The 14,564-nt window shown below is 41.7% G+C and overlaps 1 protein-coding gene across 2 annotated transcripts in view; it reads right to left on the minus strand.

Annotated features, from left to right (window-relative positions):
* Positions 1–12,481: 12,481 nt before the first annotated feature.
* The window catches only part of NIPAL3 (NIPA like domain containing 3), a 48,288-nt gene continuing 46,205 nt past the window's right edge, over positions 12,482–14,564 (minus strand). The window contains exons 12-13 of one of the 2 annotated variants that reach the window (XR_006733907.1): positions 13,960–14,074; positions 12,482–13,135 (exon numbers count right to left, since the gene is read on the minus strand). Coding sequence is in view for 1 of the 2 variants with exons in the window: in XM_045545993.1 (XP_045401949.1) it covers positions 14,019–14,074 (56 nt within the window). In the remaining variant the exon portion in view is untranslated. Of the gene's footprint in view, positions 13,136–13,182; positions 14,075–14,564 lie in introns of those variants that run through there. The other variant, XM_045545993.1, reaches the window with a different exon arrangement.

Below are 14,564 nucleotides of genomic sequence, written 5' to 3' on the forward strand. Positions count from 1 at the left end.
TGGCGAGGTTGATAAACATTTCGCTGTCCTGGAAAACTAAAGTAGAACCTGCCAGATGATGCCGCAGATCCGAGTAGTGCATCTCTCACCTTTCAGGAGAATTTCCAGACAGGTGATTTCGTTTCAGATTTTCTTATTTTTATTTGAGTAGATTTAACAGCCAATACTCTAAATAAAGTCCTTAGTAGGTTTGTGTTAGGTTTGCGCTTTGAAAGTAATACAAGTGGCAAAAGATCTCCCTCTAATACTCATACACTGCTGGGGGAATGTAAAAGGATGCAACTGTTTTTTTGAAACTTTGCCAGTTTATCAAGCTAAACATATGTCTACTCTACAACCCAGAAATTCCGCTGCTACACTCCTAGATGTATACTTAAGAGAAATGTAGAGAAATGTTAACCAAAAAAAAAAAAGAAAGAAAGAAAGAAAAGAAAAGAAAAGAAAGGAAAAGAAAAAAAAGGACTTGTACAAGAATGCTCTCAAGATCTTTATTCATAATATCCCCCAACTGGGGCAGGGCATGGTGACTCATGCCTGTAATTCTAGCACTCTGGGAGGCTGAAGCAGGAGGATCGCTTGAGGCCAGGAGTTCAAGACCAGCCTGAGCAAAAGCAAGAGCCTGTCTCGACAAAAAATAGAAAAATTAGCCGGGCATGGTGGCGCATGCCTGTAGTCTCAGCTACTCAGGAGGCTGAGGCAAGAGGATGGCTCGAGCCCAGGAGTTTGAGGTTGCTGTGAGCTGTGATGACGCCACTGCACTCCAGCCCAGGAGACAGAGCAAGACTGTCTCAAAACATCAAATAAAATAAAATCCCCCAATCGGAAATATTCCAAATGTCCATCAAAAGAAGAATGGATAAGCGAACTATGGTATATTCAAACAATGGAATAACTACTGCTACACATGACAACATAAAGAAATCTCAAAAGAATTGTTGAGCCAAAGAAGTCAGACATCAAACAGTACAGATATATGATTTCATTTATATGAAATTCAAGGAAAGGTAAAACTAATCTATGGTAATAAGCATCAGAATGTTGGTTGCTTCTAAGGGATGGGGATTAATTGGAAAGGGACACGAGAGAAGATTCAGGGATAATGGAAATATTCTTTCTATGCCAATGTATATATTGGATGCTTCCGATTTGCCAGACACCGTTCTAGGCATTGGAAATATGGCAGTGAACAAAACGGACCAAATCCCTGCTTTTATACAGATCTACCTCAGGCCTTTTAATTGGCTGTATAGCTTAATGCATTTTAAATAGAAAAAAAAGTGACATTTCTTTAAATATACCGAATGACAAGTCTAAGGAACTTTCTTTTCCCTTCACTTTTTTAGTTGTTGATGAGAAGGCAGCAAAATACGGTGGAAAGAGCATAGGCTTCAGGGAGTCTGCTCTACCACCAAACTAGTTGTGTGAACTTTGAGGAAGTTCTTTAAACCCACTACACTTTACGTTTCTCATCTGTTAGATGGAGCTGATGATACCTACCTTGCAGGATTATTGTTTTATAAAGTGCCAGACACATTGAAGATACTCAGTAAACATTAGTTCGTTTATAATCAGTTTACATGTAAACTATAATTTTTGCCCAGTGACACATGAGCAGAAGGAGGCTGACTTGGCTAGGAGAGGCTCTATTTGCCTTTTACTCTTCTTCTTTCTTCTAACCTGCAGTGTGAACATGATGGCTGGAGCTCCAGCAGCCATTTTGGACCAGGAGGTAACCTTGACGATAGAAGCCACATGTCATGATCGTGGACCAAAAAGTCAATGAACCTGTATCCATGTGACAGTAGAGCTGCCTCCCATACCAGCCTTGGGTTGCCTGCATCCAGACTGCCTTTACTTGGGAGAGAAATATTCTTGTATCTTGTTAGATGTCTGTTGCAGCCAACTGTAATCCCAATAATATACCCTGTTAGTGATCCCACAGCTCCCTGTAGTACTTCTTCATAGCATCTATCACAGTTGTAATTAAGAGAATAATTATGCAATTACTGGTTTAATGCCTAAATTATTGGCTAAGTACCCAATTAGAATATCAGTGCCATGGGAGCTGAGACTAGTCTGTTTATGGATGTATCTCCAGCTCTTATAACAATATCTGGCTCTTGTGGATAGTAAATGCTCGATAAATGTAGAGGAGAGAAAGGAAGGGAGGAAACAGCTGCTTCTGATTAGGAGAAAATTCATCTCAGGAGAAAGTACGTAGTGAGAAAGGAAGAGGGTGAAACTAGAAGCCTGCCTGCTTTAACTCCAGGGCACACGTTCCCTCTCTCTCTCTCTCTTTCTCTCTGGCTCATTAATGTGCATCTGGGTGTCCTAGATATTTAAATTCGTGATCTGTCACACACTCTATATCTCCTATGGGATTTGCCTCACAGATGGTACCTTTTCCTGAAGAGTCTTAAATTAACCTGCTCATTTGTCTCCCACTCCTGCCAAACCAGCCATTTCCCCAAGAAGAGAGCTGCAAACGATCCAAAAGTTTGCTGGAGGAGTGAAGCTTCTTAACACCACGTTCAACATTGGTTGGGAGATGAGTGATATAGATTTTTGATATTTTTAATATTCTCATTATAAAAGCTAGACTTGGCCTTTTTTTTTTTTTTTTTTTTTTTGAGACAGAGTCTCACTCTGTTGCCCAGGCTAGAGTGCCGTGGTGTCAGCCTAGCTCACAGCAACCTCAAACTCCTGGGCTTAAGCAATCCTCTTGCCTCAGCCTCCCAAGTAGCTGGGACTATAGGCATGTACCACCATGGCTGGCTAATTTTTTTTCTATATATATTTTTAGTTGTCCATATAATTTCTTTCTATTTTTTTAGTAGAGATGGGGTCTCACTCTTGCTCAGGCTGGTCTCGAACTCCTGAGCTCAAACAATCCGCCCGCCTCGGCCTCCCAGAGTGCTAGGATTACAGGCATGAGCCACCACGCCCGGCCTAGACTTGGCCTTTATAGATAATTTGAAAACAAAAGGTTAAATAAGAACATTAAAATCACTTACAATCCCATGATCTAGAGATAACCAGTATTCAATATTTTGGTGTACCGTGTTTCCTTCCAATCTGTTTTGTAAGATCAGGTCTATCATTGGAATCAGTCATTTTAGATCTCTCATCTATTTTGCTTAACACTATATTGCAAACATTACCTTGTGCTTTAACATATTATTTTAAAATATTTTTATGACTCTACAACATTTCACTGTGTTCTGTTATTTATCTAATTATTCCCTTATTGTTGGAATCAAGGTTTCATTCACATTTTCTCTTGTATAACTAAACATACAATGAATACCTTTATATGTAAATATATCATTACATTTATGATTAGTTCCTTAGCATATATTCCCAGATTACTAGGCAAAGAGGCATGAGTATTTTAAAATCTCTTATTGGAGATTTAATGCATGGAGACAACATGCATTTCAGAAAGGTTGTACAAACCATACACTTCCACATCCTCAATTTATGTCTTAACATCCTCAATAATATTGAGTATTGTATTTAATTTTAAATGCCTTTCCTGTTTGATAGACCCCCCCAAAAAAAAAACAACCCAGAAAAAACAAACAAACAAAAAATCTCCCATAACATGGCATCTTAATTACTGGATGAATGAACATGTTTTTCACATGCACTTCATTTGAGAACTGCCCAAGTTCTTTGTGCATTCTTCTACTGAGCTTTTAGTACTGTTTAATTGATTATAAGAATACCTATACAGTATAGATAGTAACCCTGTGATTATATTTGTTGGAAATTTTCTTTTGTGAGTTCTCTTTTGAAGTTTTTCTTTTTTTGATATACAGATGTTTTAACAACTTTGTATGTGAATGTATTGATCTTTTACTTTATGATCTCTTAGCTTGCTGAAGCCTAATTAATGTGACCTAAATAAAGTGACCTTCATTTTTGTTAGGTTTGTTCCAGGTGGGAACTAGCAAAGTCTGTATGGGACAGAATGCAGGTTAATGGAAAACCAAGGTTTGTGAAACAATAGCCCCATGAGTCTGGAGAGTCCCCGGAGGTGGTAAACGTAAGAGACAGCTGTGGCATTCCTATCCCCTGATAAGAGAGAACTACCCCCCTCCCTTATCTCTACAGGATGAGACTGACCCAGGGGTCCCAGAAATTGGTTGTTTGAAAAAAAAATTTAATTACAGCAGCTGTTCTGGCCCAGATACTCACTACCCGATAAGAAACTCTCTATAAAACCCAAGGCTTTCCCCTCCTTCAGGGTGGATGCTCTTTGGCTTCCACCCATCTGCACCCACATGCCCAAAATAAACAGCATTTTGCTATACCTGAGGTTTCGTGTGTGTGTGTGTGTGTGTGTGTGTGTGTGTGTCTGTGTGTGTGTGTCTTGCCCCTGGAACTAACAATTTTCTTTTTGATGATTTCTGTTTTTTACCTTTACTGCTTTAGTTTACTTGAAATTTATTTTGTTATGAAAATATGAGGTAAGACTCGAACTTAAATTCTTTTTCCAATGGTTCTAACAGTAATTATTGAAGAATCCATTTTACCCACAGCTTCGTAGATATGTAATTTAGTATAGATGTTCCTCGACTTACAATACGGTTACCTCTCGATAAACCTATTGTAAGTTGAAAATATTGTTAAGACAAAAGTGCCCTTAATACTGTCCACCTAACCTACTGAACATGATAGCTTAGCCTCACCTACCTTAAACATGCTCAGAGCACTACCGTTAGGCCGCAGCTGGGCAAATCATCTAACACAGAGCCTATTTTATAAAGTGTTGAATATCTCATGTAAATTATTGAATATTGTACTGACAGTGAAAAACAGAATGGTTCTATGGGTACTCGAAGCATAATTTCTACACAATGTGTGTCACTTTTACACCATTGTAAAGTGGAAACATTAAGTCGAACCATTGAAAGTCAGGGACTGTCTATAGAAAAAGATCATACATATATATTTGCAGTTATTCTGTTTCATTGATCTATTAATAAACACTGTTTTGATAATTATAGTTTATTATCTGGAAGGGAATGTCAGGGTACACGTAATTCCAAATACTTTTCAGAAAAGTTTTACCAATTTATACTGTCTCCTCCCTGCTCACTTCCTATAACCTCAACCTTTAGCACATAGCAGAAAGCCAGCCTGTCCCACCAGAGCTGCAGGCATTTTACTGAAAAGTCTTCAGAACACGCAGGCTCACATCCTGCTTGTGCTACTAACTGCAAGTAGTTGTTTAGCCTTGGGCAAATCTCACATTCTTTAAGCCCGGTTCCTCTTCGGCTCAGTGGAAATAACAGTGGTACCTCCCTCATAAGATAGTTTTGCAGCTCATGTGACCTGTTAGTGAAAGCTTCTGGAAAACTATAAAATCTTAATGAAAAGGTGGCCAATCAATCACCATTAAATTTTCATTAAAAAGACACGTCTTTCAAAAAAAATCCTCCTGCATAATTTTGAGGATTGGGCATGGGAAGACATCCTTCGGTGTGTTCTGAAGCCTGGATGCAATGCTGCTCTGAATGAGAAAGAGTCAGTTCCACTCGCCGGCAGACTCCCAGGCTGCTGAATTAACTGCAGAGCGATTGTCTGGGAGGGCAGCAGTACCTACCACTCCACACTGGGGGGCGCTGCTCCTCAGATGATGCAATCCTGGAATTTGTTGGGAGGAGACGTTATTCCCTGATTAACTTGAGCTGCAGAGCAGAAGGGTTGCAGAGAGCGAGAGCTAGATGACCATAATCAGAGGAAGGGCTGGCAGAGAGCAAAGGAGAAAATGGAATATTAAAAATGGGTAGCTGCAGGAACAGCCCAGGGATTCGAATGAGTCTCAGTTTTCTTGAATATCAGCCAGGGTTTGGTTGGGAGACAGAAATCGTATCAGTGATTTAAACAGAAGGAATTTAATATAAAGCATTTTTACCTAAACATAAAGTTATTAACTATGTAACTGAATGGGTAAAGGGTCATGGTGGTAGCAACTATAGGGAAGCAGCTACCGTTCATGGGACAAGGGGAACCAAGGGAGGAGGTGGTAATTAATTATTAAACCTTAGAAGATAAGCTGATATTCAGACATAAAGAGGAATGAAGTACATGCTACAGCTTAGGTGAACCTTGAAAGCATTATGCTTGGTCAAAGAAGCCAGTGACAAAAGCCCACATGTTATATGATTTCATTCATGTTCAAGTCCAGAATAGGGACATCTATAGAGACAGAAAGATTCATGGTTTCCAGGGACTAGGGTGTGGGGAAAGGGGGATTAGGGGCTTCGGGGCAATGATAGCTAAAGGGCAGAGGGTTTCGTTTTTAATTGTGGTAAAATATACATAACATAAAAATTATCATTTTCACTATTTTTAAGTGTACAATTCAGCGGCATTAAGTACACCCACACTGATATGCAACCCTCACCACCATCCATCTCCAGAACTTGTTTCATCTTGCAAAAGTGAAACTCTGTACCCATTAAACATTAACTTGCCCTTTCCCTCTGCCCTGTCCCCTGGCAACCACGCTCTACTTTCTGTGAATTTGATACTCTAGGTACCTCATATAAGTGGAGTCATATAATATGTGTCCTACTGTGTCTGGCGTATTTCACGAGGCATAACGTCAGAATTTCCTTCATTTTTAAGGCTGAATGACATTCCGGTGTATGTGCAGACCACATTTTGTTTATCCCTTGTCACCCGAGGGACACTTGGGCTGCTTCCATCTCAAGGCGATTGCGAATAAGGCTGCTGCGAACGTGGGTGTACAAATGTCTGCTCAAGACACTGCTTTCAATTTTTTTGTGTATGTTCTGAAAAGAAGAGTTGCTGGATCACATGGTAATTCTATTCTTGGTTTTTTAAGAAAACACCATACTGTTTTCCACAGCGGCTGCATCCTTTCACATTCCCACCCGCGGTGCACGGGATTCCAGTCTTTCCACGTCCTCGCCAACACTTGTTATCTTCTTTCCGGGTATTCTTTTTGAGGTGATGGAAATGTTCTAAAATTGGCGTGGTGAATGCATGTATCTGTGACTATGCTAAAAACCACTGAATTGTACACTTTAAATGAGTGAATTGCATGGTGTATGAATTACATTAATAAAGCTGTGTAAGAAAAAGGATAAGAGGAGGGGTCCCATGGGCGCTGGGACATAGGTCCCTGAGGAGGGGGTGCCATCATCTCTGAGAGGAGTGTCATGAGTCTGGTTGTGCAAGAGTTGGAAAAAACTGCACAACTAGATGCAGCTGCTGCTATGCTGGAGCGAAGAAGCCTTGCTGGGGTGATGTGCATAGCAACAGGAAGCAGACAGGAAAGAGCAAGTCCCTTCTTCTTCCTCCGGCCTCAGTTTCCCTCGCAGGCCCCTAACACGGAGCAGATGGTAAGGCAGAGAGATGGTCTGCAAGGTTCCAGCCCCAGCATTCCGAAACCAACCATGGAGGGGCGGGTTTGGAGCTGAGAGAAAACAGTTTAAGGAGTTACACACCTTGGCAACTAGAAGATTGTATCCTTCAGTAGGTCGAAGACTCACTTCATAATTTCAGAGGCTGCGTCTGCAAGGGGGACTTCAAAAAGATACTCACAATTTTGGAGGTAAGGTTAAACTTGTGAAAATCCAGTCACAAGGGGCTGAGGTCAATGTCTTTGGAATAATAATCCCCTCCCTCCCGAAGGTGTGCAGAATCCAGCCTCGAGAGCCCTGTGACGTGCAGGAAGCTAAAATCTAGGCAGGGAGCTCTTTGCCTTCCGCCTCAGGGCTCTCTGGCTCTACTTATGTGCTCCCTCGCTTAAAGGAAAGTAGTAACAATAGCGAACATTGTTGAGGCTTTACTGTCTGCCTGGCATTGTTCTATATTCAGTCCTTACCACCACCTATGAGGGAGGCAGTCTCACTATCCCCATTTTACAAATGAGGAAACTGAGGCTTGGAGGGGTGATGTACTTTCTCAAGGTCACAGAGAGAGTGGATCCTTAGCCACCACGCTGCGCTGTTTCCAGTGTTGTGTCTTGGGCTTCTCTCAGTTACTATGTGACAGACCATGTGCTCTTCCTTCAATTCAGTAGCACCATCCTGCAAGATCCAGACATTTAAAACCCACCTAAGTGATCAAACCAGAGATCATGGGGAATGTTATGCTATGAGCGGCCACTTGGGCGGGTTTCCAATGCTGCCAGCGTTCACCTTGATGTTGCTGTTGTCTGGAGGACTGGATGGGCATCTTCCTCCCACAGAGTGCACCGGGATACATGGTGAAGACCTTAACAACAATTTCCAACCTGGAAAAATCTACCGGTTGAAATATTTTCCAACTTTTAGTGTGGAGACTCGAGTCGCCTCCGTTCTGGGTGGGCCCTCTGTGTTAGGCTTTTCTGAGAAAGCAGATGTAAGGTCTTGAGGAAAGACTTGCTCTTTCTGGGCCTGGTGGGATCAGTCAGGTCCTGGTTGGCAGGATCTGGGAGATTCCCGGCTGAGGGAAACGGGACAGAGAGCCGGCCCTGGGGTGGGAAGGCCTGTCTGGAGCGGCGGGAGACCCCTGCTTGTGGAGGCTCCTGAGGCGGGTTCACAAGGAGCCATTTCGAGGGGCTGCTGCAGGCCTGGGCCATGCCTGGGAGGGAGAGCCCACGGTGGGGGGCGGTGGGGGGCAGGGTGTCAGTCAGAGGCCACCAGCCGGGGTGTGGGCAGCTGACCTCACTGTGTGCTGGTATCAAGGGGCAACAATTGCAGAGGTCACAGCAAGATGAGAAAGCCAGAGTGGAAAGCCCAGGAGATGTCGCAGAGTACACTGCACACTTGAGAATCTCTCCAAAAAAAACAGAAGATGGGGATGGGATAGAGAATGTCACACTGATGGGGGCTAATTTCCAGCTATGAGAAAAGCTTATGGATGGAATAATCTGGGTATAAAAAGGAAAAGTACTACTAGACAAAGTCGTGGTCTGGTGAGGCCTGGAGTATATGGGTTCCGACTGACATATAGATTAAATAAACATATTTATCCAAGTGGGCCATTAGACAAATCAAGCTGTTGGCTTCAGGTGATTTGGCTTGAGGCGAATTGACTCAGAGCCCTGACATCTGACGCTTTTCTCAATGTTCAAGTCTTCGGTTTTTAAAATGCCGGCAGTATATTGGAAATGCTCATGGAGCCGATCCATTTTCCTTCTTTCTTTGAATCACTGTGATTTATTTCAATAACGATAGAAGCCTACAACATTAAGGCATGGATGGATCTGGATTCAGAGCGGTTTTCACACTGAGAACCGATCGGTTTGTTACTTGGGTGCCCTGGAAGAGCCCCGCTGGGCAGCTGTCCCCGGGGCCGCTTCCTGCGCTCATGCGGACGGTGCAGGTGCACAGGGCCCCACACTTGGTTTAATGCTCTGCTTTGGAAATCTTGAAATTCTGAAAAATTTCACCTTGGAATATCTTCTGTTTCTAAGTGAAGTCTGGTGGGACCACACAGCAGTGAGCAGGGTAGTGTAATCTGTGTGTCTGTCATTTTTGGCTGCCCATTCCAACGCCCCATGAGCTTTGGATTCATCACTTGTGCACAAAGCGAAGCCAAGGTAAGTGTGTATGTCTACGATTCAGCAGGGGGCGGGGGGTTAGGGTGGGTGTGGGGAGGGCTGACACTCTGGAGAGGCCGTGCTTGTCTCTTCAAATGCAAACAGAAGGCAATGGACAAGGAGCTGCATCATATCCTTCTTACTTGTGTCCTTCCCTGTGTTAGCCACTTCCGCTGAAAATGATGACACAGGACAGGGACAGGTGGGGCAACCCAGCCAGAGCCTTTTCCTTTCATCCTTCCTCACTGGTCGGCAAGCTGAAGGCAGAGAGAGGTGGTAGAATGTGTGCATATCAACAAATGAAATAAAAGCAGCTGAGTTAGTTTTGTGCAGGGTTCCCACTGTTCTGGTAAGAACAAGATACATATTCATGTATGAGTTACGAGATACGAATTATATACTTTCAGTGATTGCGAATATGAGTTAAGTGCTCTTGTGTTTGCATTTAAAAATAGGTATTGCACAGAATAAAGATGAATGGGTAAAAAAATTCATGCTATAATAATAACTTAAGGTTTTAATTTGCTTTTACTGAGAGTGACATTAAATAGCAAATAAAAAAAGTCAAGAGAGAGACTATGGAAGAGACAAAAAAGCTTTAAAAAGTCTCTTTAATGGGACTTCTTGATTTTTGAACAAGGGACCTCTGCATTTTCATTTTGCACTGGGTCCTGGGCATCGATTGGATCAGAACAGGCCAAAGCTCTGGGGACAAGATACACTGCCTGCTCTCTGTCACTTCTAGGGCACTCCCGACAGCTTCCATCTCCCTTTCTTGGTTCTCTCAGGTCCTTAGTTGTGACACTGTGAAATGTTATCATCACTCCTTCAGTGATGACATTCACACGTTATATGGCTCGCTTCTCTTCACGGTCCAACCGCTGTGCTTAGCTCCTGGCAAATGTTTAATAACACTTTTCATAATACTATGAAAACTTCAAGCAGACATAAAAATAGAGCCGATAATTTAATGGGCCATTGCTCTCTTTGTGGATATCATACTGCCCTTCTTGTTTCAGCTCAATAATTGTAGTCGCTCTCTCTCATGCTGTTGGATTCCCTCAAGTGTCTTGCGATTCTCCGTGGACGATGCCCATTTGCCTGCTACAGAGAGCTGGTGTGGATTTGTCTACCCAAAGGCCTGCCCCGCCCTGAAAGTGAGGGACGACTTCTGTCTCTGAGGATGTGAGCAGGGTCTACTGGCCGGCCGCCCTGGGACTAGGCATCTGCTGCAGGAAATGGGACTTGACTCCGGCTCCAGACAGCTGTTTTTCCTTCTTTTCCCTCCCCGTTGCTGTGGAGGTCCCCGTGTTTCCTTGGCTCTGTTCCGCCTCCCTTGTGACCCAGTCTGCTTATCACAGGCTCCACAGCCAAGTCCTCCCTGCTTACGGCAATTCTTAGGGCTCCATCCAGGACGAATGCTGCTCTGTGTCCACAGGGGCTATAAATAGTCTTCTAATTAGTCCTGACTGCTGCCCGCAGCACACTTGCTCTTCTTACCTACGGACTCTAAGCCCAAAGCCACTCTGGGGCAGAGAGTAGGTGAGCGCGTGCGCTCAGGTTGCCATATTGAATAGGAACCACAAACAAATATTCTTGGCATGATTGAACAACTTTTTTCTCTCCCACTTAAGGTCAGGAAGTGTCTTTTTTTCACCTGTGGTCTCCAGGGTCTGGGTCCCCATTTTATAGGGCTTCTCCTCCAAGCTTAGCAATACAGCATCAGCTAGGGAGGGGCAGCCCCTCTGTGGCCTGAGTTCCAGCTTTGCAGACCCCCACTCCAGGAACCCAAGCTTTAACAATCTCAGCCTCTTCCCTGTCTTTCCCCAGCCCTAGGGGTGGCTGTTGCGTCTTCCAGGCCTCCCTCTGTGATCCCTTAGCATTGTCTTTTTACCCCTCTGATTGGCTAGTGAACAAATATATACCTAGTTAATTCTTACATTAAATCTTCTGTTCCAATGACTGGGGGGTTTCTGTCCCCTGACTTGACCCTGCCCGACATGAGTGCCTAAGAGGAGATACACTAGGTAAATCAATGAAAGGAAAGATGGCGTGGCCCAGGGAACTTAAGAAGATTGATACGCTAATGCTCTCATGCTAACTCAGAATCAGAGAAGGTTACATTCCATGCTGAAAAAAGTTAATAAAAGAATTTAAAGGTGATAGAATTATTGTCTATTGATATATAAAGGACTGGGTTTTTAAAAATAAAGACTTTGAAGTCAGACATATCTGAGTTGGAATCCAGGCTCTGCCACTTACCCACCAAGTGGCCTTGGGCAAATTACTGAACTTCTCTGAACCTCAGTTTCCACATTTGTATGGCAGAGTTTGAATGCCTTCCTGGTAGGGCTGTTGACATACATGTGTAAAGTCTTAGCACAGTGCCTACCCAGAGCTTGTCTTATTTTTTTTTTTATAATGAAAGGATAGTAGGGTACTTTTTCCTTTCAATGTCCTTAACTGACAAAATAAGTTTGAATAACAAGAGCAAGGAGCTGAGACTTACCCTAATGGATAATAAAACACACTGGAAAGCCTCAATAATTGAAACAGTGTTACTGGTGAATGAATACACAAACAGTTCAATGGAGCAGCGTTGAAAGTCCCTAAAATATAGACATATAGTATATTATATAAGGGCATTCATTAGGGCAAAGCTGGGCTAGTCCATGCATAGTACTGGGATAGCTGTTAGCTGTCCGGACAGAATAAAGTTGGATCCATACTTTGCACTGTGCACCAGGATAAACTGCAAGTGGCTCTCAGATATAAACATAAAATAAACTGTAAAAAGACTAGAAGACAGCATGGGAGAATTCTTTTATAATCTTGGAGTAAGACTTTTCAAACTATGATTCAAAAACCAGAAGCCATAAAAGACAAAACATTAAATTATGTAGATACAAACACTTACATATGCAAATAACATATTCACATAGAAATAATCCAATTATCTATAAAACAAAATCAAAAAGTCATTTTCATAGTAAAAAAAATACCACAAGTAAATCAAAAGGCAAGTAATAAACAGGGGGGAAATATGCATAGTTCATATCAAAGAAAGGGTTAACATAACAAAGAGCATTTTCAAATTAAGAAGAAACCCCAAAAGCCATAGAATATGGGCAAAGAACATGGACAATTCACAGAAAAGCAAAACAAATGACAATGACACATAAATATATGCAAAGACAGTCTCATTCAGATGAAGACAGATATTTGTGACTTGAAAATTGTGATAGAAGATTTTTAGAGACCTCCATAGTCAGAGTTTGTAAGATCAGAGCTAGGGATGACCGCATGGCTGTATTTCTGGTGCTGTTTTAAAGACAAACAGACTTTAGGAGAGTTAAAGAATGGCTTCGTGCGTGGAGGTTTTCGTGTTTTTGTTTTTTGAACTTCTTAAAAAGGAATCCTGAGAATTAAGCACATAAGTTTCTAGAGTGCAATGGTGAAGACTCACCTTTCAATGTAAACTGGAGAAGGCAGAAGGTGATGTTCTCACTGCCACGTGAATCTTCTCTCATTATACCTGGGCAGCCTTCACAGAAGTTCTTACGTGAGTACCTTATGGCATCACAATGAGAAATGTTTGTTTCTCGCCTTACTTTTTTTTTATATTTATAATTTTAATGTTCTGCTTGGTGCATTTTGGAATTTAATAAGGTTGTGACAGAACCCTGGTGCTGCTGCACCAAGCACAATCTTCCTCTCAAACCGGACTTGGACTTTGTTTCCATTCTTATCTTTTTTTGTTTGGACAAAGCAAGCTGAATTTATTTTGCAGCAAAACTAATAAAAAAGAAACTTATTAAAGAGAACAAGATTAACTACAAAAACTAACCTTTTGTCAATCTTTATTTATTTAAAAATTTTTACTGTTTCATGAAACCAAGAAGTAAAAATTAATAGAAACTCATGAATAACTGAATAACAAAAAAGTGAACAGGAACAAGGTTAACTACAAACAGATAGTAATCTTTGCCAATCTCTATTTAAAAATTTTACTATTTCATGAAACCAAAAAGTAAAAACCAATAAAAACTAAGTAACAACTGAATAAATAACAAAAAGTAACAGCAACAAGATTAACTATAAAGAGTTGGTATCCCTTTGTCAATCTCTAATTTTAAATTGTACTGCTTCGTGAAATAAAGTCTGAGACTCGTGGATGATTCTAAAATCCCCTCCAGCTCTCTGAATTTTATTCCCTTGTCTGGTTAACTCGGTGGGGCCATTGCAAATGTGGTCCTCAGAGACCCAACTAATAAGCTTCTGTCCTTCCACTCTGCATCTTCCCTTGAAACTGTACCTTCCTTTTCTTTTCAGCCAAAGCTGAAGTCCTAATACATGGCAAACCTTACCCCCACTAAAGTGTCACCCAAACACACCAGGAAAGGCAGCATAGCACAGGGAAGAACTCAGGTTTTGGAGTCAGGCAGTCCTGGGCTCAAATATTGGGTCTGCTGTTCACCAGCTGTGACATCTGAGTCTTACTTTCTTTGTCTGTAAAATAAGGATAAGATTAAAACTTACCTCATGGAGTGGTTAGAAAGGAGAAACGGGATGTACATGAAGTCTTAATATATCACCTGGCATATAAGAAGTGCTTAATAAATGAGTATATATGACTGCATTTGTGTGGTGACTGTGTATAAATATATAGGCACTATACCATACCTGCCTTTGTAAATTGCAAACCCTGAAGAAAGACATGTGTGCTTAGAATTGCTTAAGAAAAATCACAAGTCTTCATTATATAATTTAAAAATGAATCAAGAGAAAAACCATTGCTTCAATATAATTCAATGTTCTGATGTCTGATGAGATGCTGGACATAGTTCCAAGACTTTATATCTGTTAACTCATCTGATCCTCACAATAACCTTTAGGTAGATACTGTTATTATTCCTGTTGCATAGATGAGGCACAGAGAGGTTAAGTAACTTGCCCAATGCCACACAGTTAATAAGTGGGGGAGCCAGGAAACAAATCC

Source organism: Lemur catta, chromosome 3 (genome assembly GCF_020740605.2).
Source record: "Lemur catta isolate mLemCat1 chromosome 3, mLemCat1.pri, whole genome shotgun sequence".
NCBI lineage: Eukaryota > Metazoa > Chordata > Mammalia > Primates > Lemuridae > Lemur > Lemur catta.